This window comes from Phasianus colchicus, chromosome 3 (genome assembly GCF_987193195.1).
Source record: "Phasianus colchicus chromosome 3, bPhaCol1.hap1.1, whole genome shotgun sequence".
NCBI classification, from domain to species: Eukaryota; Metazoa; Chordata; class Aves; order Galliformes; family Phasianidae; genus Phasianus; species Phasianus colchicus.
In genome coordinates, this window is record NC_143438.1 from 10,591,307 (window position 1) to 10,618,945 (window position 27,639).

General features: G+C 38.2%; 1 protein-coding gene across 3 annotated transcripts; it reads left to right on the top strand.

Annotated features, from left to right (window-relative positions):
• Positions 1-206: 206 nt before the first annotated feature.
• On the top strand, positions 207-27,365 carry MAK (male germ cell associated kinase). Of its 3 annotated transcripts, none has more exons than XM_031589349.2 (14): positions 207-323; positions 4,666-5,004; positions 6,069-6,123; positions 8,150-8,271; positions 9,291-9,370; positions 10,886-11,018; positions 11,113-11,284; positions 15,639-15,806; positions 17,024-17,344; positions 18,404-18,594; positions 19,075-19,205; positions 20,280-20,411; positions 25,247-25,375; positions 26,262-27,365. In XM_031589349.2, the coding sequence occupies exons 2-14, from the start codon at positions 4,904-4,906 to the stop codon at positions 26,411-26,413; spliced, it is 1,887 nt and encodes a 628-aa protein (XP_031445209.2). In that variant the 5' UTR covers positions 207-323; positions 4,666-4,903; the 3' UTR covers positions 26,414-27,365. The 3 variants fall into 3 exon arrangements, with proteins under 3 accessions (XP_031445209.2, XP_031445211.2, XP_089993075.1); XM_031589351.2 differs by lacking the exons at positions 25,247-25,375; positions 26,262-27,365 and adding exons at positions 23,646-23,752; positions 24,026-25,142; XM_090136949.1 differs by lacking the exon at positions 207-323 and adding an exon at positions 387-474.
• Positions 27,366-27,639: the final 274 nt, after the last annotated feature.

Here is a 27,639-nt window from a genome sequence, read left to right on the forward strand (position 1 = left end):
AATTAATTACAGCATACCCGCTGTCACTGGCTGCAAAGCCATTTGCAAGAAACCCGCCTTCTGCTGCCATTCCAGCCAAGCATCAACACCCAAAGAGGACTCTTTCAACAGCAAATTAGCAGCGAACGTACTCATATTCCCGTGTAAGAAGAGCAGGCAACCAGCTGCACTATGGCCCAGGTTTTTAAACCCCCGCTCCCCCACGTGACCACGGAGAGGCGTGTCCCTGCATAGGCTCCGCTCACTCGCTGCATCGCCCCGGCAACGAGGCGAAGCGGTGGGGCGGCTGTTCGCGGTTGGCAGCGCTGGGCCGGAGCGCTGCGGTGAGCGGGCGGTGCGGGGCTGGGGCTGGGGCTGGGGCTGGAGACGCGGGTGAGCGGTGCGGGTGAGGAGCGATGTTTCGCCTTGAGATGTGTGTGGGATGTGTCCTGGCCCGCTGTGAGCCGGGCTGCTGAGCTCCGCGTTGGGAGGCAGGTTGGTGTAAACAGGGTTGTGTTTTCCCTATCTGCCTGCTGTTTCTCTTGGGGTGGTATATTTCGGCTTATGTTTTAATGTGGGCAGCCCGTTTAATGTGCGCAGGTGATACGTTTGGTCATCTCTGTTTCAGGTGTGGCAGAAAGGCAGATAGCTGGCTGTTATTCATTCTAATTTAAACTGTAAGGCAGATATTTAAAATCACTAGCAGTATTGCTTAAAATTTGAAAATAGTTCAGATTTTCTAAGTTTATACAAATTAGTGGATGGTTTGCAGCGTTTGCATTTTGTCCTCTATTTGTCCCCTGCTTTCATCCTTCCGTAATCCTGTGTGAGGAGATTATAGGTAGCATGTCATTAAGAGTATAAAACAAGCTGTTGTTTGCAATAGGATTTCCCATCTGTTTGGGAGACAGAACTATGATGACAACTTTACAAAGTGTGCAGATGTTGATTGTAGCAAAATTTGGTTGCCTAGAGCATGGAAACATGGAATCATAGGACAGCTTAGAATGTAAAGGACCTTAAAACCCACCCAGTCCCAATCCCCTGCCATAGGCAGGGCTGCCCCCATCAGCTCAGCTGCCCAGGGCCCCATCCAACCTGGTCTTGAGCACCTCCAGGGATGGGGCACCACAGCTTCTCTGGGCAGCTGTGCCAGCGCCTCACCAACCTCTGAGTAAGGAATTTCTGCCTCACATCTCACCTCAGTTTTCTCTCTTCTAGTTTAAAACCTTTCTTGCTTGTCCAATCGCTATCAGACTGTTAACATAAGTGACTACGTCAACTTGTTCATGAGAGTCATCAGTAGAACAGCCTGGCATGCATCCATATTATGGTGAATGTATGTGATGTGTATTATGGTTCTTAAATATTGAGTGATATAGTTTTCATGTGATTTTATGCCTTTTCACAGAGCGATTTTGACATTTCCATCTGACTACTGAAGGAACATCCTGAAATTTCTGTACTTAACTTGATTAACTGTGCTCGTGCTCTAAAAATGATGGCATGCCACAGAAAAGGAATAAGGCAATAAAATATACTGCAGGACAGACAAAATGTACATTTGCTATGTCTGCAATCTATTATATTACATAAGAATTTTGGTTTGTGTGTTATTGTTTCAAGTGCACATGATGAAATAATAGTGCAAATTGGACAAATAGAATAATATAAAAAGTAATTAATTTGTCATCCTAAATTGGCTTGGAAAGCTGATAGGATTTAGGCACCCAGATCCTATGACTTAAGGGCCAAAAAATCAGGAGTGTATCTGTATCTGGGTCTTTATTACAAACGCAGAGTTTTCTTTCCTGGTATTTTAGTTCATTTCACTAGAAAGCTGAAAGTCGAAATGAAATGCAGTGTATGTTTCATATGTGTGAGTTCTCAAAAATGTTTAATGTATACAATGCCAGAATAGGAGTTATATAGGTCCAAGTTTGACAGATACTGCAGTGTTCTCCCTGAAAAGCAAGTCATAACAATGTGCAGTTATGCTTGTTGGAACAGAGAAGTGCAGGCATCCAAATCCTCCTACAATTAACTTCACTTTGTGTTGTGTGTGCACAGTCTGTCATTGCTTTAGATGTTGTAAAAACGTGCTCTGGAAGATCTTCAGGAAGTTGTATATGTAAATATAAAATGTCTGTGTGTTTATGTATGTGTATGTATATATATACACACACACAACTCTAACGAACAGTAAATAGCAAGATATGACTGGCAAATATGTATCTTAGCTTGGCACAAACACTTGTTCATCTGTTCATTGCTGCAGCCAACAAATGGTCTTGTAGAAGAAATGGTGCTCAAAGCATTAAAGATGAGAGTGCATTGAGGAACTTGAGGAAGTAAGATATAAAGATGAATTCTGAGAAAACGTATACACAGGAAAAGTATATATGAAAGCCCACTAAAAAATACAGTGGTGATTTTCATTGTCTATGACATGGGTCATCTTCTTTGTTTCCTGTACTGGATAAGGACACTGAAAGAAATGCAAGGGTCCTCTGACTTTGTGGCTAGTTCTACTGCCAAAAATTTGGGTTTGTTGTTGTTTTTTTTTTGTTTTGTTTTGTTTTTTGCAGTGGAGTGTCCTACATGGCACTGGGCTTGCAGGCACCAGTTTGGTTTCATCTCTTTCAAAGTGAAAGGAGGGACATTGGGGAATAGCTATCAGGGCTCATTGGCAAGGCTTTAATCTAGGTTCAAAGAGGGAGGAAATTGGATAGTGGGCCTGTCCGTGATTAGGTGTGGGATGGCATGGCAATGTTAGAGGGACAGGCTACTAGCTGGGACCCTCAACCTGCTGCCGTGAGTGTGCTGGCAACACTGCAGCACATTTGAGATCTTAAGACAGTGAAACAGGACCTCTGAGACAATAGGAGAAAGCAGCTGGAAAACTCAAGGAAAATACTTCATAGGAAGAAGGCAGCAAGGTGGGCTGCCCGGCTGAAGTAAGTGCCTCTACACCATTGCACACAACTTGGGAAACAAACAGGAGTTGGAAGCTGCCATGCTACTAGAAAACCATGGTGTAGTTGCTGTGACAGAAATCTGGTGGGACAATTCCCATGACTGGAACGTGGCTGTTGACAGCTACAAGCTGTTCAGAAGGGACAAGTGAGGAGGGACAAGAGGAGGCATTGCCCTCTACATTGAGAAAGGAATAGAGTGTGAAGAGATATCCCTGAAGAATGGCCATGAGCAAATCAAAAGCCTTTGGGTAAGAGTTAGGTAAGAGATATCAAAGAAAGACATGTGGTTGATGTCTACACAAGCTGCTTGATCAAGCAGAGCCTGTTGATGAAGCTTTCTTCCTCCAGCTACAGGAGACATCACGATCGCAGGCTCTTGTGCTGCTGGGGGTCTTCTGGCATCTGCTAGAAAATCAGCACAGTAAGCTGTAGGCGGTCCAGAAGGCTCCTGAAATGCACAGAGGATAACTTCTTGATTTAAGTATTAGACAGCCCTACCAGGAGGGATATGATTCTGAACCTGTTGGTCACCAATGCAAGTGAACTGACTGATGACATCAGGATTGGAAGCTGCCTGGGCTGTAGTGACAATGCAGTGGTGGAGTTCATGCTCTTGAGGGATATTATGCAGACAAAGAATAAAATCCGGATGCTAAATTTTAGCAAAGCCAACTTTCAGCTCTTCAGAGAATTAGTCAACAAACCTCTCTGGGAAACTGTCCTGAAGGATGAGAGAGCAGATCAGAGCTGGCAGATCTTTAAGGAAGCTTAGGACACAAGAACTCTCCATCCCCAGTTGTAGGAAGTGAGGAAAGGAAGGCAGGAAACCAACATGGCAGAAATGGGACCTGCTGGTCAAACTGGAGAGCAGGAAGAAAAAACACAGGCAGTGGAAGCAGGGACAGGTAGAATGTAGGGATGCTGCTAAGCTGTGTACGGATGGACAATGCCCAGCTGGAACTTGACTTGGCAAAGGGGTGCAAAGAAGAAAAAGAAAGGCTTCTACAGGAACATCAACCAGAAGAGGTTGTTCAGTGCTTTTTCCAGGCAGATGTTTCTCTTACTGAGCAGATGCCTGCTCCAGCTTGTTGGTTTCATGCTCCTAAGGGGCCAATTTTATTGTTGCATTTTGCCAGACCTGTAAATCTTAAGCCTGAAGTTTGTTACCTACTGAGTTAGAGTGCCTTAATCTGTTTGGACAGCCTTACCAATTTGTAGCTAATTCTGGCATGAGGATAAAGCTGTGTGCTGAATTTTGCATCACTTGCTGAAGTAGGCTGACAGTGCATGTCAACTCACTGGAGTTATTTTGGATTTTTAAACAGCAGAGACACGAGTTAGAGATAATGCTGGAATTAGGTTAACAGTAGATGGTTGGTATTTAAGCACTTAGGTTACAGTAAATAAATGCTGCAGTGAGTAGCTGTTAGATTTTCCTGGGTCTAGTTAAATTTCTTCGCTTCTGTAGGACTAGGGAATTATGACAGTAATCTTGCCTATCTGTTCCCTGCTTACTCTGACCCTAATCCTAGACTCGGCACCTTCAGTGGCCTGAAGGATTTAAAGGAACTAGTCATACTGAGGTGTTCTATTTTAAAGAACACAAATAGATCTCAGGTTACTGTTATAAAGAAATTATAGGGTGTCTTTTGCCTAAAACACCATAAAATTACATATTTGCTGAATCACTTTTATTTTTTTTTTTCAGGATCTACTGAGAATTACCATGCACTTCTATCTCTCAGTGGATCTCAAAATACATGTAATTCAGAGGAGACCGGTGACCATCCTGCTCTGTTATGAGGAAACATCCAGCAACCTTAGGCTATCTGGAAGAAGATTTCTCTAAAAAAAAAAAAAATATCAAAAAGCAAAAAATCCTTCAAAAATACAGAAGACATCCAGAATTTCATAAACCTTTGGCCATTGTAGTTTAATAAGGAAAAATGAACCGTTACACAATCATGAAGCAGCTGGGTGATGGCACCTATGGCAGTGTCTTGATGGGAAAGAGCAATGAATCAGGAGAGCTTGTGGCCATCAAACGGTATGTAACGTCTGCACAGAGTAAAGATACTTGGAAAGATGTAAGATTTTGACTTTATTGCTCTGTGCAGTCTATGTACAAGAAAAAAGGAATGTCTCTTTTAAAAAATATTTAGTTAATTCAGTTGCTTAGGTAAGTGAATGTGGGTCAGACTTCCTTCTAGTACATCAGGAGATGCATTCACTTGTATAACTTACAGGCAAATGGAGCAGTGTTTTATGGGAAGTGTTTTCCATTCTTGGTATCTCAGGATTTTGAATTGTTTTCTGTGATTTTTCTTTTTTTTTTTTTTTCAGGTTGGGGATTTAGAAAAGGAATAGTTTTGAATGAAGATGAATCCCTCTTAATTGAAATATTAGTTTTAAATAGCTGCTCTGTAGGGTCTAGAGCTGTAGAGAAATGCAGTAAAGAACATGACATTCACAACCCAGTCCCAAAATCTGAGTAACACCTAATTATCCATATTTTTACCTAAGACTTCCAAATAAACACAGTAGTCTATGTACGACAGTGTAATATTTTTATGTATGGATACTGCTTGAAAAAATGACACTGTTTTTTCACTATTAATATATTTGAATAGACTTGGGAAAAAAGGACTAATCTATACAGTTGACTAATTATAATTTTAGGCAGTTAAGATACTTTGCAGATTTCAAGTTTTCTTGTTTTCCTAGAATGTGTGACTTGGGCAAAAAGAAGTAGCTTTTCGTGTTTCAAAATCCATGTTTTATTTCCAGTGTCACTGTTGCTGTCCTCCTTATTAAGGGCACAATTTAAGTGATGCAACAAGATTGTGTGTTCTCGATGCTTTTAGAAATACTTCATAGTATAAATTGTCTCCTGTTAACTACTCAACTAAAAATGTTTGCAACAATTAATCATGAAATATGTTAAATTTCTGATAAATATAAGAGTTATGTTGCTGAAAGGTACTGTGGAATGTTTTAAATTTGGTTCAAGAAAGAGCTAGTGCTGTATTAAGAAAATAACGTATCTGGATCTTGTTTTGTTCTAAAAGCATTCTCTGTTACTGGAAATACTTTCTTTGACTTTTATTTCAGAATGAAAAGGAAGTTCTATTCATGGGATGAGTGCATGAATTTGAGAGAAGTCAAGGTAAAATGGTGAACATACCACACTTGAAAATAAGTGTCTGGTTAGGTTTGTCTGAAGGAAAAGAGCATAGACTATGCACAAGCATCAGGCTGAACTCAGTGAACTCTTTAAGTGGGAGTCACAAGCTCCAAAAAGCTGTGAGTTTCTGGAACTCCTAGAGCTGCTTCTGCTTTGTGGAATATCCTCCCTTTCTCATGCAGTGGCCATGTCTTGTAGCCAAGCCTCTTGTCTTTGAGAGAAGATGATTAATTTGACATTTTTAATGTGTTTTACCAGCCTACTCTTGCACGTGTTTTTAGGTGTTTAGGCAATCCTCATATCATGTATTTGAGACACTTTTAAAAACACTGGAAGTTTTGGCTACCCAAGTGACAGAATAAAACTTGACCTTGAAAACCTTGCCTTAAATTTCAAGTCATCCCATGTTTTAGGCCTCTACATTTCTCTAAATATGAAACTCCCTACCAGAGGCGTTGAGTGTTCATAACTTGAATATCCACAGTTCAGGTTTAACTTACTGGAAATAGCACATAATGTCTCCAGAAATGAAACCTGCAAAGAGTGTATCCTTATTCATAAAAACAGAAACCCTTTGACACTATCTCCCACAGTATTCTTCTGGAGAAACTGGCAGCCCAGGGCTCAAACAGGTACACTGTATGCTGGGTAAGGAACTTGCTGGATAGCCAGACCCAGGGAGTGGTGGTGAATGAAGCTAAATCCAGCAGGTGACCAGTCATGAGTGATGTTCCCCAGGTGTTAGTACCAGGGCCTATCCTGTTCAATATCTTTATTGATGACCTGGTGCACTCTCAGTGAGTTTGCAGGTAACACCAAGTTGGCAATCTATCTTTCTGGGGGGTAGAAAGGCCCTATGTAGAGATCTGGACGGGCTGGATAGCTAGGCTGAGGCCAATGCTACGAAGTTCAACAAGACCAAGTGCTGAGTCCTGTACTGTGCCACAATGATCCCAGGCAATGCTGCAGGCTTTGGGCAGGGCAGCTGCAAGTCTGAGGGCAGGAAACGGACCTAGGGGTGTTGGTTGACACTTGGCTGAACATGAGCCAGCAGCATGCTCAGGTGGCCAAGAAGGCCAATGGCATCCTGGCTTGTATTAGAAATAGCATTGCCAGCAGGAGCAGGGAAGTGATCATCTGTCTGTATTTGGCACTGATGTGTTCAGTACTGTGTTCAGTTTTGGGCCCCTCACTACAAAAAAAGACATTGAGACCCTGGAGAGCGTCCACAGATGGGCAACAAAGCTGCAAGGGGTCTGGAGCACAAGTCTTATGAGGAGCTGGGATTGTTCAGTCTGGAGAAGAGGAGGCTCAGGGGAGACCTTATCACTCTACAACTGAAGGGAGGTTTTGGCAAGGTGGAGATTGGCCTCTTCTGTTGTGTGACTAGTGATAGGACTAGAGGGAATGGCCTTAAGTTGTACCAGAGGGTATTCAGGTTAGATATGAGGAAAAGCTTCTCTGAAAGAGTGGCCACGTACTGGAACAGACTGCCCAGGGAGGTGTTAGAGTTACAGTCCCTGGAAGTGCTCAAGAAATGTTTAGATGTTGTACTGAATGATGTGGTTTAGTGTACAATGTTGGTGGTATGTGGACGGTTGGACTGAATGATCTTGGAGGTCTTTTCCAAACTTAGTAATTCTATGATCCAAACAAAAAAATTGCTAGGCTTTCTTACTCAGTTCTGTAAGCAAAAATTGTTAGAGGTGCAGAATGGCCTTTCATTCTAGGCAGTTAAGTTCCTGTGTTATTCTTCACCTCAGCTATGATGTAATCCCCACAGTTAGAATTTTAAGCTGTTAATATTTGCTGCTTTTATTTTGAAATTAATTTAAAATGCTATTTTGTTGCTTTAAGAGGTAAAGGGAGATTATAAGATAATTAAGGCTACCTGATGATATGTTCTGTTAATTCCTTACTAGAAACTTTTATGTAGTACGTATGCAGTTCAGGTAAGGAGATAGTCAATGTCAAGTTATCTGAAACCCTGTATTTGTCTCTGAAACAGTCTCTGAAGAAGCTAAATCATGCCAATGTAATAAAATTGAAAGAAGTCATAAGAGAAAATGACCACCTTTACTTTGTGTTTGAATACATGAAGGAAAATCTCTATCAATTGATGAAGGACAGGTATGTCTTTCTCAGAGAACAAGTAGTGTGCTATCATCCTTTATGTACGTTTCTTATACTGTCTTGAAGAACATACTGGAATTTCTGTTTTAGTCTCTTCTTGCAGCCCTACTGATGTGAACAGAATCTGTTGCACCTGCTTATCTGTGGGTAAAATTCTGCACTGCTTAGCATAACAGCATTGCACATTGTAATACTTCCGGGAGTAAGACTTTATGAAGTTATTAATGTGATAACTTGCATGTCTTTTGTATTTATTGAGCCATAAGAGAAATTCCAAATACTTTTTTCTTTATTAGCCTTCATTAATACATGAAGGATTGGACCGATGCCATTCATTCTGCTTTTGCTAATGGATTTGGCTTAAGGTGGGGGTGATCATCTTCTCATGAGCATGCATGAGTGTACATGAAGATCATTATGTGTACTTTATGATATGGTAGTCTTGGAGAAACAGCACAAAGCAATGCTTTCATGGTGGACTTTAGAATAGGACTTGCCATTTTAATAACATTTTTCTTTGAATTCTTGTTGCCTTTACTGTGTTTCCTTCAGGTTCTGTCATGTACCTTTATCTCCTTATGCACAAAGCCTTTAGGTAGCTGTTAGCAGCATCAGTGCGATGTTAACTTACAGCTGAGAAGCATTGCTCTTGCTCAGGCTTCCATAAGAATACCACTGGGTAGCACATAGACAGTGGTGCTATGCAGGGCAGTCTCTTGCTTGCTCTAATACAGTGTGTGCATTCATTTGATCAAGCATACTACAGGGCAGCCAGATTCATCTGCAAGTAGACATCTCTCTGCTGAGAAGTCACTCTGCAGTAAAGATAGCAAAATTATGGCTTGGAAGCAAGGAATATTTTTGACACATACTATGTGAGTCTGTGTATGTAAGACTTGACAGGTCTGTTTTAATCTGTTTGGGACATACTGTGCAAAATGAGGAAATGTGTGTTCTGTCTTACAGGAAAAAGTACTGTCTTTTAATTTTATGAAATTATTCATCTTTCTTCACAGAAACAAGTTGTTCCCTGAGTCAGTCATCAGAAACATGATGTATCAGATATTGCAAGGGTTAGCTTTCATCCATAAACACGGTAGGTTTGACACTGGAGTTTGCCTGTATAACGCTTTCATAAGAAAAAAAAGACAATGCACAGTAATAAAATATTAGTAATAAAAATATTCATCAAAGGCTTTTAATTATCTTTAGTAAAAATTTTTCCAGACTGTTTCAAATATGGTGTGTTTTTAAACAACATCTGAAGTTACCTGTTTTATAATCAGATATGCTTTCTTTTTGAAAACACTGGGTATTGTTAGTTACATGTTTAGTACTTTTATCTTTTCTCAGATACCGTATAAACAAACTAAAGAAGCTCAAATGCTGTGCTATGCTGTGCATATCTGTTACTCCAAAAAGATCTATTTAAGGAGCATTTATACCTTACAGATGGCAGTTCTTACCTGTCTTGAGATATCATAACTAATATGGCACCCTTAGTTATAAAAGATATTTAAATACAACTTGGTCACTAAAAATCCAAATAATCTCCTTATCAAATACATTTTGGATTGAAATATTTTAAGAGTTGAGACTTTTCGAGCAATTACAAGTACATTCAGAAAAAAAAAGGTTATGTGTGGTTGCATTAACAAAAGCTTCACAGCACTTTTAATTATCAAGTGTAATATACATCTCCATTCTGAAACACTGACACTAAACTCCTTTGCATTTCAGAAAGTATTTTCTATTCTCTTAGTTAACTCTTATTTTGTATGTTTACATGACTATGGTATCCTTAAAGCTTTCCAAAAAGAGTTAAAGTTTCACTCAAAGTGATTTCTGATAGGATTTGACTTATTCTGGCACAGATGGGTTCATGTAAAAAATCAGTTCCACTTAGTGTTGTCAGATAGCCAGAAAATGATGGCTTCTGTCTTTCTGATTAAGGTCATATATTGTTCTCTGATTATTAGCATTTTCTTTTCCTTCCTTCCTTCTCCATGAAATAAATGAGAAAGCTAGAATTCGTGGTAAAACTGCCATTTCTAAGTTACTGTATTAGTGTTTTGCTTTATACACAAGTATCTAGGAATAAGACAGATGGTAAATTCAAGCAGTTACATTTCACTGTAATAATTTCAGCCACTTGCTTACAATGGTTGTCAGTTTTTGCATGCAGAAATTGTATGCTGTGCTGTAGTAAGTGAATATCAATCAAATTGTTTTATAAAGAGATCTTGTCTACCAATTAACCAACAGAACTGAGTTGCTCAACTACTTACCTGCTTTCCAGGTACATAGCTGCTAAAGCAAGCCCAGCACTAAGCATTCAAGAAACTTAATGTGCCTGAATTACAAATATTAGCATTCCTGAGCACAACACAGACATATTTTAAATTTCATTAAAATTTAATTTAATTTAAGAATATGTGGTGTAATAATCACTGGAGGTTAAAGGTGTGCATTGGGAGTGGGGTTGCCATTCATTTATGTTGAATTAAAAAAAAAAAAAAAAAAAAAAGCCAGAATTTTGGATGACTGTTGGACTTTGCTATTTAAGAAATAATTACACAATTTACCGTAATTTCTCTTTAATTTCCTGCAGGATTTTTTCATAGAGACATGAAGCCTGAAAACCTTCTTTGTATTGGTCCAGAACTTGTAAAAATAGCTGATTTTGGTTTGGCTAGAGAGCTGAGATCTCAGCCACCGTATACAGATTACGTATCCACCAGGTGGTAAGTATAGGATGAAATTAATACATTATCTTAATGAACTACCTTTCTCTGATTACCATTTTAATTTATGTATTACTTTTTCCCATCCTCACAGGTACCGTGCTCCTGAAGTTCTGCTGCGATCATCCATTTATAGCTCCCCTATTGATATATGGGCAGTTGGCAGCATCATGGCTGAATTATACACACTAAGACCCCTTTTCCCAGGCACAAGTGAAGTAGATGAAATCTTCAAAATTTGCCAAGTATTAGGAACTCCAAAGAAGGTAAGACTTCTAGAACTCATGCAATACTACTTATTCAATATTTTATAACCACTTTATTTATTTTTATTGCGCTTCCAGAACATACATATAAATTTGTTTTAGTAATTTTACTGTGGAGTTAAGTTTTCTCAACTCTGTCTTTTGAGACATCTGCTAAGGCACAGAATACTGGACTTGTGTAGTGTATAAGCATTTCATGCTTATAAGCATGTTTTATATCCTACTATTATGTGTAATCCTGTGCTACTCTATGATGAAAGCCAGATAAAGCTATTTAGTTAACTAAAGTCATGCACATAAGAAGAACTGGAAAAAAAAAAAAAAAAAGGAAAAAAGAAATTAGTCTTAGGATTTCATGTTGCCACAACTGATTAGTTTTCCCTTGCCAAAACTCCAATTTTTCAATACTGGTACCTAGAATTTGGAGTTTGTGGAAGTTACTCTGAATAAGCTGAACTGTGATATTTTCTTACTTTTTAAGCATGGAAGAAATACTTGATCTCAAACACAAATCCATCGGATAGTGTCCTTAACAACAAAGTAATGAAGGAAAATGGTTTCTCAAGATATTTAGCTCTTTCAGAAAATAACTAAGACTTACAAGGGACATTTGGGTAGTGCATGTAAGAACGTGTACGGTTATACTTACTTCTGTTAAAGTTTTCAGGAAAAGGGTATATGAACATGAGTTTGTTTTGCACAACAAATACTTCCTGCAAGTTAGCTTCAATACATGTTGGGTTTTTTCATACCAACTAAATATGCTTAATCCCTGAATTACAAGTGTTATGAGTTGTACTGAATGAAGACGTGAACTAATCAGAATGCAACAGCTAAAATGCAGAGACATACAGAAACACAGATTGAAAAGGTGAGTCGGTGAGTTTGCAGAAGTTGTCAAAGAATGTTCAAAAGAGAATAAATTCCTAAGAAGTGCTCAAAACAAGTGCAAACCAAGAATGTGAGAAAACGAACACTGTAGCTTGACAAAAGTCAAAGAATGTGATGGCAGAAAGCAAAGTAGGATGAAGAAAAAGGGAGTGTGTAAGCAGGGATAGATTTATGCCAAGCCTTGAAACTGAAGTGTCTAATGAAGCAGTGAGGAGATATCAGAATCAATTGGAATAAAAGGAAATAAGTTTACCTTCCAAATTCTGAATAAATTGGAAAAAAAAAAATAGGCAATATAATAAAAATATATTTAGGGAAGAAAACTGTGGTGGCTAAGGTAAGATGTATTATGAGCATTTTGTCCATGGGTATAAATAGATACCTGTGAAATTACTGACTGAATGGAGTCTCTAGATTTGGAAAACCACTGGTGTTGTGCCAATATAAAATAAAGTGCAACTCTCATACAGTACAGAAGCTGTTGTCAGTAGAAAATTGAGGAACAGAAAACTTAAAACTAAAGTAGAGTAAATGTAGCTAGGAGCTTAAAGTGATGGGAAAAGATCTAAGAGAATGTACTGAGAAACAGGTGCAAGTTCATGACAGAGCAGAGTATGAAAGGTCAAAGGTGGAGTTATATGTGAGATATATAACTGGTGGCAGTGAAAACTGAGACTAGATGAGTAGGTGAAAACTGTTACATATAAAACAGTGCTTTCTATGACAATCATGCATCAGAATGTGTAATATGTAGCACTATTTCAAGAATTGAGTTATCAAACCCAGATGTTAATTCTTTCTTGAGGAGCTGACAAGACTAGGATAAGAATGTTTAGCAGCTCATTAAATTATCTAAGAAAGAGAAGAACACTTGAGCTTCTGGAACATTTTCAGTGCATAGCACAAGTTCTGGGCGTGCAAGCAGATCAGAGGGAGACTTAACAATGTGTAGCAGAGCAGTGTTGAGGTCACTGGTGTGGCTCTGTAACTTTATTAGTTGTTGAAAAGAAGCATGTAGCTGGTTGCTTGAGAAAGGAGGGAGCAATGCTGCCTGAATATTTCAGAGAAAAATGTAGCCTCTTGTAAAGACCCGAGGGGTTACAGACACTATAAGTCAGCCCTCTAAGATCAGAAAGCTGTAATTAGTTGCTTTGTGCCTCTGTCATCTGTTGGGAAGTCCTGGGACTTTTATCTCCTTATGACAATGCTGAGGCATTCTTCAGGGATGTTGCTGTGTAAGAAGGGTATTTAAATATTATCATACAATTGATCACCACAAATAATGACTTGTTTCTGGTGAAGTGTTATCTGTATTCTGAAAAACACAAGCAGCTATTTTAATACTCTGTTTTTGCAGATAAAGTTTCAATAAATTGAATTTTTAGATGTAGACTTATTTATTCCATTAACTTGCTGTAAGGAATGACAGGAGTTATGCCCAGAAGCTGTCTTTGGTTCAAATTGCCTTCCTTTTAGTGGCAATCTGTAATACCATGCTGATGACTTCTGTTGGTTGATTTGGTTGCTTTTGGCTTTTGTTTAACAATATTTAGTAGTGACAGGCAACTACTTTGCTCTATTTTATCCCAGGGTGGATCAGGAATGGTGTGGTGAGCAGGATTGAAGGCCTACTGGTGGAATAGATTTTCCTTTGTAAACTGGCAGATAACAGGCTAGGAAGGACTGAGTATGTTAGAAGACAAGATTAGAATTCAGAATTTCCTATAAGATTAGTTGCAGTTTATATATTACTGAAGATTTTTAAGCGCTGTACTTATGCGGTTCTAATTATTCTTGACTAAATAGTTGAGGATAACTACCCAGCTAATATTTCTTTAGAAGAAGGTGTAGGAGCTATATAATGCATTGTACATCAGTGGTGTGTTGGAACAAATATCGTATCAATGCATAGAGAAAGAAGTACAGTCCATTGACATACAAGCTAATCTTTCTGTTCCATTTATAAGTTTTGCATTTCAAGGAAGAGCTCTATGTTTCAGAGTCCAGAGGAGAAAAACTTGAAAATCCAAGATCCAAGAATTCAATTGTTTGATCTTCTCTAGCTTCTGCAAAGGAAGATTGAAAGAAAGAACAAGAAATGCAGCTAATTTTTAAACAGGCTGCTTTAGAGACAAAAGTAGTAGTTGTTCTTGGTATCCAGGGATGATAGCATCCTTAGCAATGGTCTTGTATTGCAACAAGAGAAATGTGTATTTTTCTCTTCTGGAGGGGAGTTAGTCTGTACAATAGGCTGTCTATAGCAGTTGTGTCTGTGGAACTGGAAACTTTGTGACAATAATACCTGTGAAGAAGAGACCAGCATGGACTAGATAATCTCTTGAGATCTTTGCCAGTCCTAGGATTCTGTATTCGAACAATGCAATTATCAAGCAACCAAGGACTTCAGGTTTTACTTGTTGAAAGTTAAACAGTCTCACACAAAAACCCACTAAGTTTTCATCTTATGGTCATGATTTTCCTATTGCAGTAATGTCTGGTTATAGTTAAATCACCGAATGCCTTAATGATAGAGTCAGTGATAGATTAAATCGTTGCACATCTGTTCACATCATGGTTGCACAAACGTGGTAGGGTGGTGTAATGCAAAAGAGCCACTGCTTCTGCATAAGCTTTACTGATCCCAAAGAAAATACGTAGATGCAAGTTAATAACTATCAGTTCAATAGGGAGATATTTGTGTTAATGGGGCTGTTAGCCAGCCAGTCAGTCTCTGCTGTGTCCTCATTACTAAGAGTAACAGGCTTGTAGCATGTCCACCCTGGGATTACCCCCCAGGTAATGCCCTACCTGGTGGCAGCCAGCCTAACCCTCCCCCCCTTAGTACTGTGGCCATATATATAGCAGCACGAGACAATAATGCATCATGTATCAGGATAAGTAAGATCCTTTGTAGAAAGCAAGGATACTTGGTCACAGCTGCCAAGGAATTTCTCACAAGCAGGTTTCTTCTAGTTGCATGCAGAAACTGTAGGCTGTTTACTTGTGTTCCCAAGCAAACGTGAGCCCTTTCTCATGGGCAAGTTATCTGTTCAGGCTGTGATCTGTATTTTTCCATGCAGCTGGGTAGAAAGGCCTCACCTCTAGTATTCCCATGTAGCAAGTACATAGAAATCAACTGTTTAAGCTTATTTCTGTAATAGATGGGATGTGCTTAGCTGCTTCTGATACCTATGCAATCTCTTCTTCAGAGAGTACGTCCAGGTGTTGCATGCACAAAGACAGTTCCCCCTTCACCTACAGAAGAAGGACTGCCACTTGAGACTGATGCTGAATTGACTGGTGCCATAGCAATTGGAACGAAAAACAGTAATGCTTGTTTTTCACTGTATAGGAAGGAACTACACAGGCCAAGCATGAATCAAGCTACAGAAAAATATAACTTGATCTAATACCTCAAACACATAATCTTTTGTTAAACTTGTTTTTCTTTCCTTTTAAACAGAGTGACTGGCCAGAAGGATACCACCTCTCTTCTGCCATGAATTTTCGTTTCCCACAGTGCGTCCCTATAAGTTTAAAAACTCTCATCCCAAATGCAAGCAGTGAAGCCATACAGCTTATGAGTGATATGCTGAACTGGAATCCAAAGAAGAGACCTACGGCAAGCCAGGTCTGAGCACCTGAATTATAAGGATAAGACTGTATTGTCTTGCATTGGGAAAAATTGGTAGATGCAGAAATATAATTTGATTGTCATCATACTGAAGGCTAGAGTACGCTTTTGAACACTTCACTGGGAGATACTGAAAACAAAGCTTTGTTTTTGTGAAGTTGCAGATGGAATGCAGTAGGGAGAGTGCAGGATAATTTTTTTTTTTTTTACTAGGAAATAGGCTGTACAATGTATGGAGTAATAAGGGAAGAAGTTTGAGAAGAACATGTCATATGTCACCAAGGTCACATGTTTTCTTTCCTATGTTAATTTTAGAAAATTAGGTATAGGTATTTCAAAGATATATACATTCTACTTATTTTTGAGTATGTATAGCTAATGCAATTCTATTTAGAAGGTATGAGAAGAGTGCAGTTGAGAAACAAAAGGAAGGTGATGAGTTTATCATAGGTGGACATAATGAAAGTGATTCAGAAGTGGCTAAGCAGGTGGTGCAAAGCAGAACAACCATATATGTCTACTTTATAAAGCATACGTATTGTTACAGTCACTGAGATCAAACTGTAGTGCAGTGCTGTCCATCTCTATGCAGAATGCTGCATGGTACTTTATGGCAGCAAATAACCAGGTTCTGGTTCAAGAAGCAGCTGCACAGTTGTGCAATCCATAACCAAAAGGGAAAGTTTAATGCGTGTTCATGGAAGGGTGTACAAAGGCAGTGATTTTCAAGAACAGCTGAGGCAAAAAATCTCTTTGAGAACTAACAAAGAGTAGGAATTGACCCAGGAATAGCAGAAGAACTTGTTCACAGGAAGAACTGGTGTATTTGTAAGATATCTAATATGGTTAGCAGGGAAACATGCAATAGGGAACCAAGAGTTTTTTAATATAGTACAAACAACCTGTTTTTAAGTAGTAATTTGTTACTGTGTGAATATTAGAATGGAGTGAAATGCAAAATGCACATAAAAACACAGACTTCACCAAACACAGAAGGAAGAAAAAGACTTCTATAACACGTACAGGTGGATCCATCTTACTAAATTGTATGAGGTGACTAAATACAACATTTACACATGAACTCCTTATGCATCTGTCTTTCATTACTGTGGTAGATACTACTCAAGTGCTTCAGAAACATGTTCATATCCTCGAAGAAGTAACCAAAGTCAACTTTTTGAAGTACAGTTAGTATGTTATATCTTCTTCTCTAGGCACTGAAGTACCCTTACTTTCAAGTTGGCCAAGTTTTAGGACCTCCTCCACAATATTTGGAGAAGCAGACTCCTATTAAACCAGTGCAGTCAACAGAACCAAAGCCAACTTTACCCAAACTGGAAGCTGTATCCAAGCCAGAGCCTCTGTCTTCACCTGATGAACCTGACAAAACACAGCCACAGTCTCTGTCAAAGGCTAATCACCAGCCTCTCCAGCAAATTCAGTTGCCCCAGAATACAGCTAACCAGCAAGCATCAAAACAGCAGCAGTCACAGGCACAGTCATTTTTTCCAGCTATCAGTAAAGACTCATCTGGGGTAAGTTGTCTTCAGTAAATACCTAACTTAGACAGGTGGTTCTTTTAGAAATTCTTAAGGTATTCAATGTGGCTGTTCACTGAAAATCACCATACTTATTAAAAAAAAAAAAAAAAAAGGCAATCAAGTTAAGGACTATTTGAGAATATAACTAATCACTTACTGAAATTTTTCAGCAAATGAGAAAAGTAGGTTACTTCATGGATGTCTGACTTCTTGGCATGCCTGAGCCGTGCTGAGAGGAGAGGGATTGTTTTGGGCCACTTATACATAGGCTGCATTGTGAGCTGTGCTGGGCCATGGATTAGACATACATGGTTTCCTTGTAACAACAGTTTACATTCTGTTATAATAATCTTTAGAGTCATAGAATTGCTCAGGTTGGAAAAAAACCTTCAAGATCAAGTGCAACCACAACCTAACCACACTACCCTAACAACCCTCTGCTAAATCCTGTCCCTGAGCACCACATCCAAACGGTTTTTAAACACATCCAGGGATGGTGACTCAACCACCTCCCTGGGGAGCCTATTGCACTGCTTAACAACCCTTTCTGTAAAGAGGTTTTTTCTGATATCCAACCTAAACCTCCCCTGGTGCAACTTGAGGCCATTTCCCCTCGTCCTCTCACCAGTGAGAAGAGACCAACCCTGCTCTGACTGCAGTCACCAAATTGCTGACACGTTGTTGCAGTGATGTAGTTACAACAACAATCATTTACAGAGCTTTGCAAAATAATTTGCAAAAACAATGTTAGTATACAAAAAAAAAAAAAAAAAAAAAAAAAGAAATGGAAAGTAAAAATTTTCATTGTCTTAAGCAGGAAAATACCTGAGCAAGCTGCCTTTTTTATGGCATTAATTTTCTTGATTGCTACCAGTAAATAGAGGCAACTGAGCAACTCTTGTAACCTTACAATTTCTTAGTTTGTAAGAATCTTAAAAGTAAAAAAATCCTTCAATGTTTTTAAGCAGTAGAAATCAACTGTATGGAAAATATAAAGTTTTAGAATTTAATCAAAGTTGCATTTTTTTCTTCTTTTGTTCATATTTGAAATAGAAACAAGCAGCTAGTGGCCCTCAGAATGGCACAGTAGGTCCTAAAAGTTGCAGGAGACGATGGGGTCAGACTTTGATAAAGGCTGTGGACAGCTGGGATGAATTGGATGATGCTGAATTTGGAATGTCGTGTTCAAAGAAGCCTAGCATTGCACTGTTAAAAGAAAAGAAAAACAAGGAATGTCTTTTTAGGTAGGTCCTGGAATTATAAAATCACTTGTATAAAAAATGTTTTTTAGTACATAAATGTTTTAGATCAGTAGATTGGTTAAAACAGATCTGCTAAAATTTAACTTGCTGAAACTCTGCCATAGTGCAAAGTGCTCTGTGAACAGGCCAGCTTTGAGCTGGGTGTTGATGTAGCACCAGTAATATCTGTAATTCTATCCATTATATAGGTGTCTATCTTGTTTTTAAGAAACCGTGTTTTACTGAAGTGGTACTTGATTTCCCATGTCAGTGAGGCTAGGGGAAGTTCTGCCACAGTTGCTTTTAAGTCTATATATTGTATACACTTCTTTTTTTCCCCATTCATATTCTCATGTAAAATTCTCATGAGGTATGAGATTTAGCTGTTACTTTCTGAGGGAATTAAGTCTACTGATCAGCTCATGGCATTCTAATGTGGACTTGTTGGTTACACAGCTTGAACATTTTGATTTTTTTTTTCAGTGTGCCAGAACCAAAAGTTTCACATTATATCCAGCCAGGAGCAGAAAATAAAGGTGTAGTGAGAAATGATTCTGGAAGATCCAATACAACAGCAAAACAGTACTATCTAAGACAATCAAGATATCTGCCAGGTAAGGGGAAAAGTCAACACTTCATGGAAAATGCAAACAGTGAACAATCTATATACAGTACATTTAAACTTCAGATTTCACACTGGATAATTCTCTTTTCCTACTCAAGCTAAATTTTTAATTTAAAAGACTAAATGCCTTTCCAAGAACATATCTTTCCACTATTAATGCAAAAAGTCCTGGCTATGCGTAAGTGGAAGAGTGATCAACACTGCTTGTACAGCGTAAATGTTCACAGAAGCTCTTATGACCAGCAGCATATAAAACCCTCAGTAATATGAATCCACGATTTCTTGGACACCTGGAAATATATCCTGACTGACCATGAGCAAGTGTATCTGAGAAGTGAAGAAGATGCCCACGTATAGCACAGTGATAACTTCTAAGTATGAAATCACTTCTTTAATGCTTAATAGGATGCCCTACGATTCAACTTTTTGCCCAAAAGAGGGGAAAAAACTTTCCTATCTAATACTTCTCTATTTTTATTAGTTTTCAATGAGAAATGGCATAGTAGTTTAAAAATATATATTTCAGCACTTAAGAGAATAATAGTTCCAAGAAGCATATTTGTTATTTACCCTTATCAATATAGCTCTGTTACCACTGGATACGTGAGCTGCTTTCATGCAGTGTAATCCTAGTAACTCACTAATGCTCATGACATGCTGAAGTAACAAGAACTTTTGTCCTATTTTTAAACTTCTCCTCTGAAGAAAGTTTATTTTTAGCCTTGAGAACCTTTGTTTTCAGTAGGTTTCTTTCATTTCTACTAATTGTTTAAGGGCCATAGATATCAATAAGGTTATGATTTTATGGACACCAAGTAACTGCAGTAAAACTACCAGAAATTCTCTTGAATGCATAAAAACAAGAGTTCTTAAATCATGTATCTAATTTTCAGTTGAGAAATATAACCTAATCAATGGATGTTGTCCTTTGACTTACATTAATAATACTTATGTTATGTAAGAAATAATTGAGTTTTGCTTTATTGTTCTAGAAATGTCTAATTCTTCATTGGTTGAATTATGTATGGAAATTAATAACATCTGCCATAATTTCTTTTTTAAGGTGTAAACCCTAAGACTGTCTCTTTAGTAGCAATCAATAAAGAAGGATCTCATGGAACCTGGAACAACCAGCTGTTTTCCAAGCCATTGGCACATGTTGGAGAAGGACTGCCTTTCAACAGAAATAATACAGGTATAAGTGTAATAAACAGCAGTCACCTTGTTTTTCATCATATTTTACTTAATAAATTTACTTTAGACCCTCCAGTTTTACTTTTATTGTCAAGCTCAGCTTATAGGCAAACTTTATTTTTCTTAAATTCAACAGAGACTCAAAGTAATCTTTTCATATCTAAGCTACGTCTCTTGCCTTCAGGTCATAAGGGAAGTACAGACTAACTCTTAGAATAAAGTTCTGTCAGGACAGATTTTGTCTCTTAAACTGATTCTCTCACTGTGGTAATTTAAGCAAATAGCTCAATTTCACTACTGCCTGGTCAGCGTGATGTGGAACTCTATGAAACAGCAGTCTCACATATGAAAACAAATGAGGTGTTGCATACTAAGCTCATATGATCAAAATACTGCCTAACATCATTTAGTGATACCAGCTTGGCAGACAGGAAGCCCCCTCACTTTCATCAAGAAACCTGCAATGAGATGCTTTTTGTACTACCTTCTTTGGAAAATGCTCTTATCAGCATTTTATAGAGTGAAGGCTAAGGCTTAAACAAGTTAAAAGGCTTAATCTAAGATTTCACTGAGGTAAGCATAGGACTTGAGACTAAAATCTACCTTCTGACCACTAGATAGTCCCATCACCCTGTGATAGGAGGTCACCCTAACAGCTCTGAAGTCAGCATATGTCACTCCCAACATCAATACTAATGACCACCTGCAGCAGAAATGCTAGTCAGAACTTGAACCAGTGATTGAGCACCTGCTGGGAAGGCAGGGCCAACCCAGGGGAGCTCAAGGTGCAAGCAATGTACTGAGTGACTGGAAGGGGTGGAACCAGGATTCATGCCTTCCCAGATCTCATGTTAAGGGTTGGTAGTGGAGACAAGGGTATCTTGCTTGCAGGTCTCTGCCTACCTGAGGCCTCCCAAAGGTAAGCAGTTTTTCTTCCTGTGTTTCCGTACGTTATAGCATTATAGTGTTACACCATCTGACCTAATGTGTTTGTACAAGAACTTTAGAAGGCTTGTTCATATGCAGCTGCTGCATGCTTTCTTAATTAAAGCTTTAGTAGCCCCCCAGCTGTGTTATCAAAACATTTTCCTTTTGGAAGTCAGGTGAAGTTTAAGTTGCTCATCTGAAATCATGGAGAGCACTTAAGAAATGGAAAAATAACAGCATCAAACTGGAATGATGGAATAAAACACTTTTTAAAGTAATCATCATAAATAATTTCTGGGTTTCAGAGATTTTAGATCAGTGTGCTTAAAGTAAGTTGATTTTGATAAAATACTCTTGCATAGGAAGAGACAGAAAAAGGCAGAGCTGTTTCCATAAGTATGTATTAGTAAGCTAGACAGCTATGTATTGAATTGGGCTATAAACAAACTTAGGTAAATGCTAGTGGTAAAATCTCACTTTTGTCTTACTGTGGCTATCTACTAAAAACTTAAAGAAGAATAATCTTTAAAAAATGTGTCTGAAAACACTTAGCATTATTTCCATTGGTATCTTAAATAATATATGCTAATATTTTATGTACCAGGCAGGCAACAACACTTAAGGCAGACACATAGGACCCACGATGCTGCTCTAGGGTGAAATAACATAAGAATAAATGGTTACAAATGCTTTATTTGTAAGGAATGGTGAAGCTGCGATCAACTGACTTTGCGAATACACCTTAATGCTTAAACTTGTGATTTATGCATTGGTATGACTATAATGTGACTGCATTGGTGGTTAACTAGTTACTTTTTGAGCTACTTTCTAAATGAATGAAAACATAGTTTTTACAAGCAGGAACTGTAACTTAAAAAAGGAGTATGTGAAATTATAGCTATGTCAGTGTCAGGTATTCTTTCTTGCTCTGCTTTTCCTCATTTCTTTGGTAACACCTAACCAGATTCTTCATATACTTTCTCTAAAATTCTGTCTTTCCATCTTTTTCTCTCTCTCATTCTCCTTCTCTACAGAAGAGAACTTAATTACACCCATTGAAAAACTATCATGCAAAGAAAGTTTGAATGAAAAATTAGAGGATCCAAAAGGTAATTTATAGCAATTATAACCTGGCTCTTTGCACATTTCATTTTTGTTTTACATTTTCTCCCAAAAAATACACCTACAATGCAGATTCCAAAAGATCACATCCTTCATTTTCAGTTGTAATGTGTTTTGTCAAACTTTGCTCTCTTCTTTATGTCTGCTTTTAGACTAAACAGGGTTTACTTCCTATGAGTTAGGGTGTAGCAACTCATGCAGTGACACGCAGCAGCAGGGAAACAGCCGAGGTCCATTTTAGTTACCACAGTGTAATGCAGAGTGAAAAACAGCTTCTTCCTTGATTTTTAATCTTAGAAGTAGACAAAGTAAAAAATAGCCATATAAGTAAGATCTGTTTGTTTTTTTATACTGACAAAATTGTTTCCATTCCAAATCTGCTCCTAAACTAAGTGGTGTTATGCTGAAGGAGGGCGGATCATTTCTCATTATGTGTAGACTAACTCATTCACATTAACCTGGATTGTTTCAGTACGCTCTTTGAAACCTAAGAGAATGAAGTGACTACATGTTATTTGAAGGCATTTGTAAGTACACATCTGAATGTTCTTCATAACCTTCCTTCTGGAGAAGAACTGATCCTAAAGGAGGAACACATACATCCCTGAAGGAATGCTCACTCCTAATATCACTTGCCACTTGCACCACTGACTGTGTTCTAATTCTTTGTTAATTACACTGATTTTACAGTACTGTGGATGTACAGGTTTGGGTGACTAATCTCAGTGTAAATAGATGGAAACTTGGGTTTCCAGGCAGCCATGTTCATATCTAAACACACTCCTCACTGCAAGCATTGTAAAGTTGTAATGTTTCACCTCTCCCTCCATTTCTGCCACCTGAGGTGTGTTCTAAATCCCTTTGCAACTACTTGTAGTTTTTTTCAACTTGTTGCCCAGCATGAATGATTCAATGGCTTCATCCCTTGAGAAGAATCAGGCAGGTATGCACTGAGGTATGCTGCCCAGGCCATGCTTACACTTGCTGGCACACAGCTGTTTGCTTATACATCTGCTGCCAGCCCTCCTTGATGCCTGATGGACTTCTACAGCAAGAACTTCTGTTTTGCATAGCAGTTGCCAGAGGTAAGGAACGACCTATTGCATACCTCTCAGTGTGTGTTTCTTTTTTAAATATTAGTAGTCATAATTTTGCATTCAACTTATTTTTTTCTTTTCTATCCAAGGAAAAGACAATTCCTTCAGACCTCTCAGTTTCACCCAGACTGTTCCTCCAGGCTGTACTTATCCCTTTTCTGTAGAAGAGCTTGTGAAGAACATCAAATATGAAGAGGTAAGAGGAAGAAAAAATGGTTGAAACACTTTTGTCAGGCAGCTTTGCAGAGCTGTAGATAAGAAATGTGTGGAACAAGTCATTTTGAGGTTATATTAAGGCTTGTCATGTTCTTAGTTTTAGACTTCAGAATTTTAAGAGATCCTCTGACAGATCAGTATTATACCTTATGAAGCATTCCCAGTGAAAAGATTAGGAATTGGGGGTATAGATATGTGGATGTGTATGCAGACAAGGGAATGTAACACTAAAACTATTGCTTTTGTTTTTCAGGCAAAACTGTAGAGAAGAACTTACAACTCCAAGAAAGTTGTTATTTGAGTACTTTATTAAAGTTTTATTTTTCATCAGGATGTCTGTGTCATCTTTTACTCCGCTGGAGCCTGGCATCAGAAGCCAGCTAGAGACCCACTGTTGACAGGACTTTGGGGATATGGGCAAGAGGAGGTATATGGTGGCCCAACACAGCTATAAGTAGCTGAGGATACTTTTGTGGTTTGTAGATGATCAGTTCTGCAGCTTATAGATCCACTGCGCTAGTTCTGACATCAGCACAGAAGGCTGAGGGTGTCAGTGTGAGGAGGAGGGTATTGCACTGGGGCCAGTGATTTAAAAGAAAGAACAAACTATCAAATCACATTGTAAATTTTACTAACTAGTATTGGAATCATCCTGATGGAAGCATTTCTCTTCAACTGTTGTGCCATCACATAGCTTTTTTTTAAGACTGTGTGATGACAGACATGAAGAAGATAGACAAGAAATCTGCTTGGAACAGTCTAAATATTTGAATTGATTCCACACCACTGTACAGTAATAATCTTGTGTGTAGATGTGTAATGTTTCTCAACTTCCTAATGATGGATTGGAAAGGATGATTATGTTGATCTTTCCAAGGCAACAGTGCCTTAGAGAAAGTTGTGGACTAAAGCCAAGCACAATAAAGTATCAGGCTTCAAAAGAGAGGGCAACTAGATCTTACTTCTGTAGCAGGCCTTTAACCAGGGAACTGGCTAAGTCAATTTCAAGTGGTGAACCACTTACCACAAGAGGAGTTTTGGTTCCATTTTAAATAGATGTAGGTCATAGATGTTGCATGCTGATTTTCAAAGACTGAAGTGCTTAAACCTGCTTCCAGTAAATAAAAGGTAAGATCCTGTCTTCCTCTAAAACTCAATGTAAACTCTTGCTAAGCAATAAAAGTTTAATGAAAGTATTAACAAACAGGTCATACCACTCTGTTATCTTCACTCCTGCTGCACTGTAAGAACAGATGTAGTAGAGTATACATACTTGTAGAGTTTGTTAGGTATTTGAAAAGGTCCAACTAAGATACAATTAAAAGGATATATACTTCTTCCCTACAGACAAGCACTGGGGAAAAACAACACTCACTATTCTTGTGATCATGCAAGTATGTTTTGAAGTGACTATGAAAATGCATATTTTATGGATGCAACTGAAAATATTAAAAACTCCTGTAAATATCAACAGGAAACTCTGACTTTGTGGGAGGTGCTGCTTACAACCCATCAGGAGGATACATCCCTTCCTTTCATAAGAAAGAAGTTGGATCAGCTGGACAACGGATACAGCTAGCTCCTATTGCTCCATCTGTATCTGGTAAGAAACAGCATACACATTTTTCTTAATACCAGTAGGAAAAGTAGAGATGTTCAGGTTTAAACAAAAAAATATTCATATTTAAATGGGTTTAGAGGCATTTTCTTGACAGAGACTTTCTTGCAGCATGTGGCAGTCCTGAGTCTTTAAGTATAATGCCACCTAACGCACTTGAATAATGCTGAACCGTGCTTACAGTCACCTGTAAGATGCTAAACAACTTCAGAAAAGGTAAATACTTCCCTCAGATGACTCAGTAAATCCACAAATAATGTTACAGATATAGTACAAGCACTGTGTTAAAATAAATTGTTCTGTTCTTTACTAGCTCTACTGGGTTACTCTGCAGCTTTAGTAGTGGTAATTTAAGACAGGTTTTCACTGTCTTCTTCCCACTATTAGCTATGCAAGTCTGAGTGTCATCTCAGTAGTTGACAGTACTCTTGTAGCCATGAAACATAAAAGGAGTGCTTTCTGAAGTGTAGACATTGCTACGTTATAGAAAGTAAAAGCCAAACAACATGAGTTTGTTACTGTATGCTTATTCAAGCGTTTGAGATAAATAAGAAAGAATACTTCCTTGCTATAGCAGTTATGTTATAGGACATCAAAATTCAGTAAAAACCTCCACACCTGTCTCAGTGTTACCTACAGGAATTGTTGCAAAACAGGGACCCAAAAGGTGAGAATTACCAGTAAGATAAGCAAACTCTAGGAAACAGAAGCCTTATCTGAAAACAAGGATAATACAGAATAGCAGGATAGTCTGGACTCTGATGTGTTAATATCCCTGAGTACCCCAAGTCATCTTTCAACTCATTCACATCTGTGCAGTAGTAAAATACTACTTTAATCATCATTAATTCCAAGTTCTTGTTCCTTTCAGATTATTCCTGGAAAACCAAAGCTGCTCGTACTCAGTTAGCAGGTCCTACTTACAATTCAGCAAAAAACATGAATATTTTAACTCATGCACCAACAATTCAGCCAGTCCATGGAAGAACAGACTGGATGGCTAAATATGGAGGACACAGATAGAAAATGCCATCTTGAACAAAGCTCACATGATACCTGCACAGTTCTCCTGCCTGAAATGCCTATTTGCTCTAATCTTTCTTAAGAGCTATGCAATAGTAAAGACAAAAACAGACAACCTTGTGTTCTATGACCTATGGACAAAAAAAAAAAAGTCACATTATTTAAAATACTGGCCATTAGGTAGGATTTCATGAAGTATTGTACAACACATCTTGCCAAATCTATCACGTATTTAAAAGTAATGAGAAGTAGATTTCACCTGATGTTTTTCTTCTACAGAAGACTTCCTATCAGTGTACTCTTAAAAAGAAGAGCTTTAGTTTTTTGCCCTATGCAAAAGCTCACCATTGTCATAAGCTGCTTTCATGTACGCAAGCAGCTAGAATTGGGGCTGATACACTGGCTCCTTCCTGGAAACGTGAAAGTAAAAGCACAGACTGGGCTTTGTGAAGAACACCAGTGTCCTACAAGGATTTCAGAACTCACTTGTACCTAAAGAGTTGCTCAGGGTCTGTAATGTATAAATGCAGTGAGAACCCCTTACAGCTGGACATAAGCAATATGGTGACAATTACTGCACCTGGAAGCTTTGAAAATATTCCAGTAGCAACACTGGAAAATAGCTAAGCAAGTACTGAATGCTGCACTTACCTCACCGAGCTGTAGTGAAGCTTAAAACTAGACTGTTAAAATTAGTTTATGACCACTTTTAGTTGAAGATCAGTGGAGAATTACATCTCCCTTATCAAAGGTATATCACAGTGATGTTTTAAGGAATCCAAATCCCAGTCTCATCAGCTGTTCTAATGGTGAATTAGCCAAAAAAGGCATAAGTGGTTGGTAAACATCTTACTGGGTGATGACATAAACTAGACTTCTCCATAACTTAAAGAAGCCCCATGAATTATATGAGGGAAGAAATAAAGCTGCTTTTCAAAGAGGTTACTTTCTGTTTTAGATCTTAAAAACCAGCTTAAGTCCTTGAGAATACATACAAGCTTTAATAATGCAATACCTCAATGTTTATATGCTCATGTCATACTTTCCTTGGCACCTATGCTAAGTTTTACAGTAATATCTTGCAAAGGACCTTCCAATGTACAATAAATATATTTTTTTAATGTTGATCTAGGCTACTTCTGTACACAGCTGTGTTTAGAAGAGATGTTTTGGTAGCAATATTAAACCTGCCATTTTAAAATAATACAAAACGAGTATGTTATTTA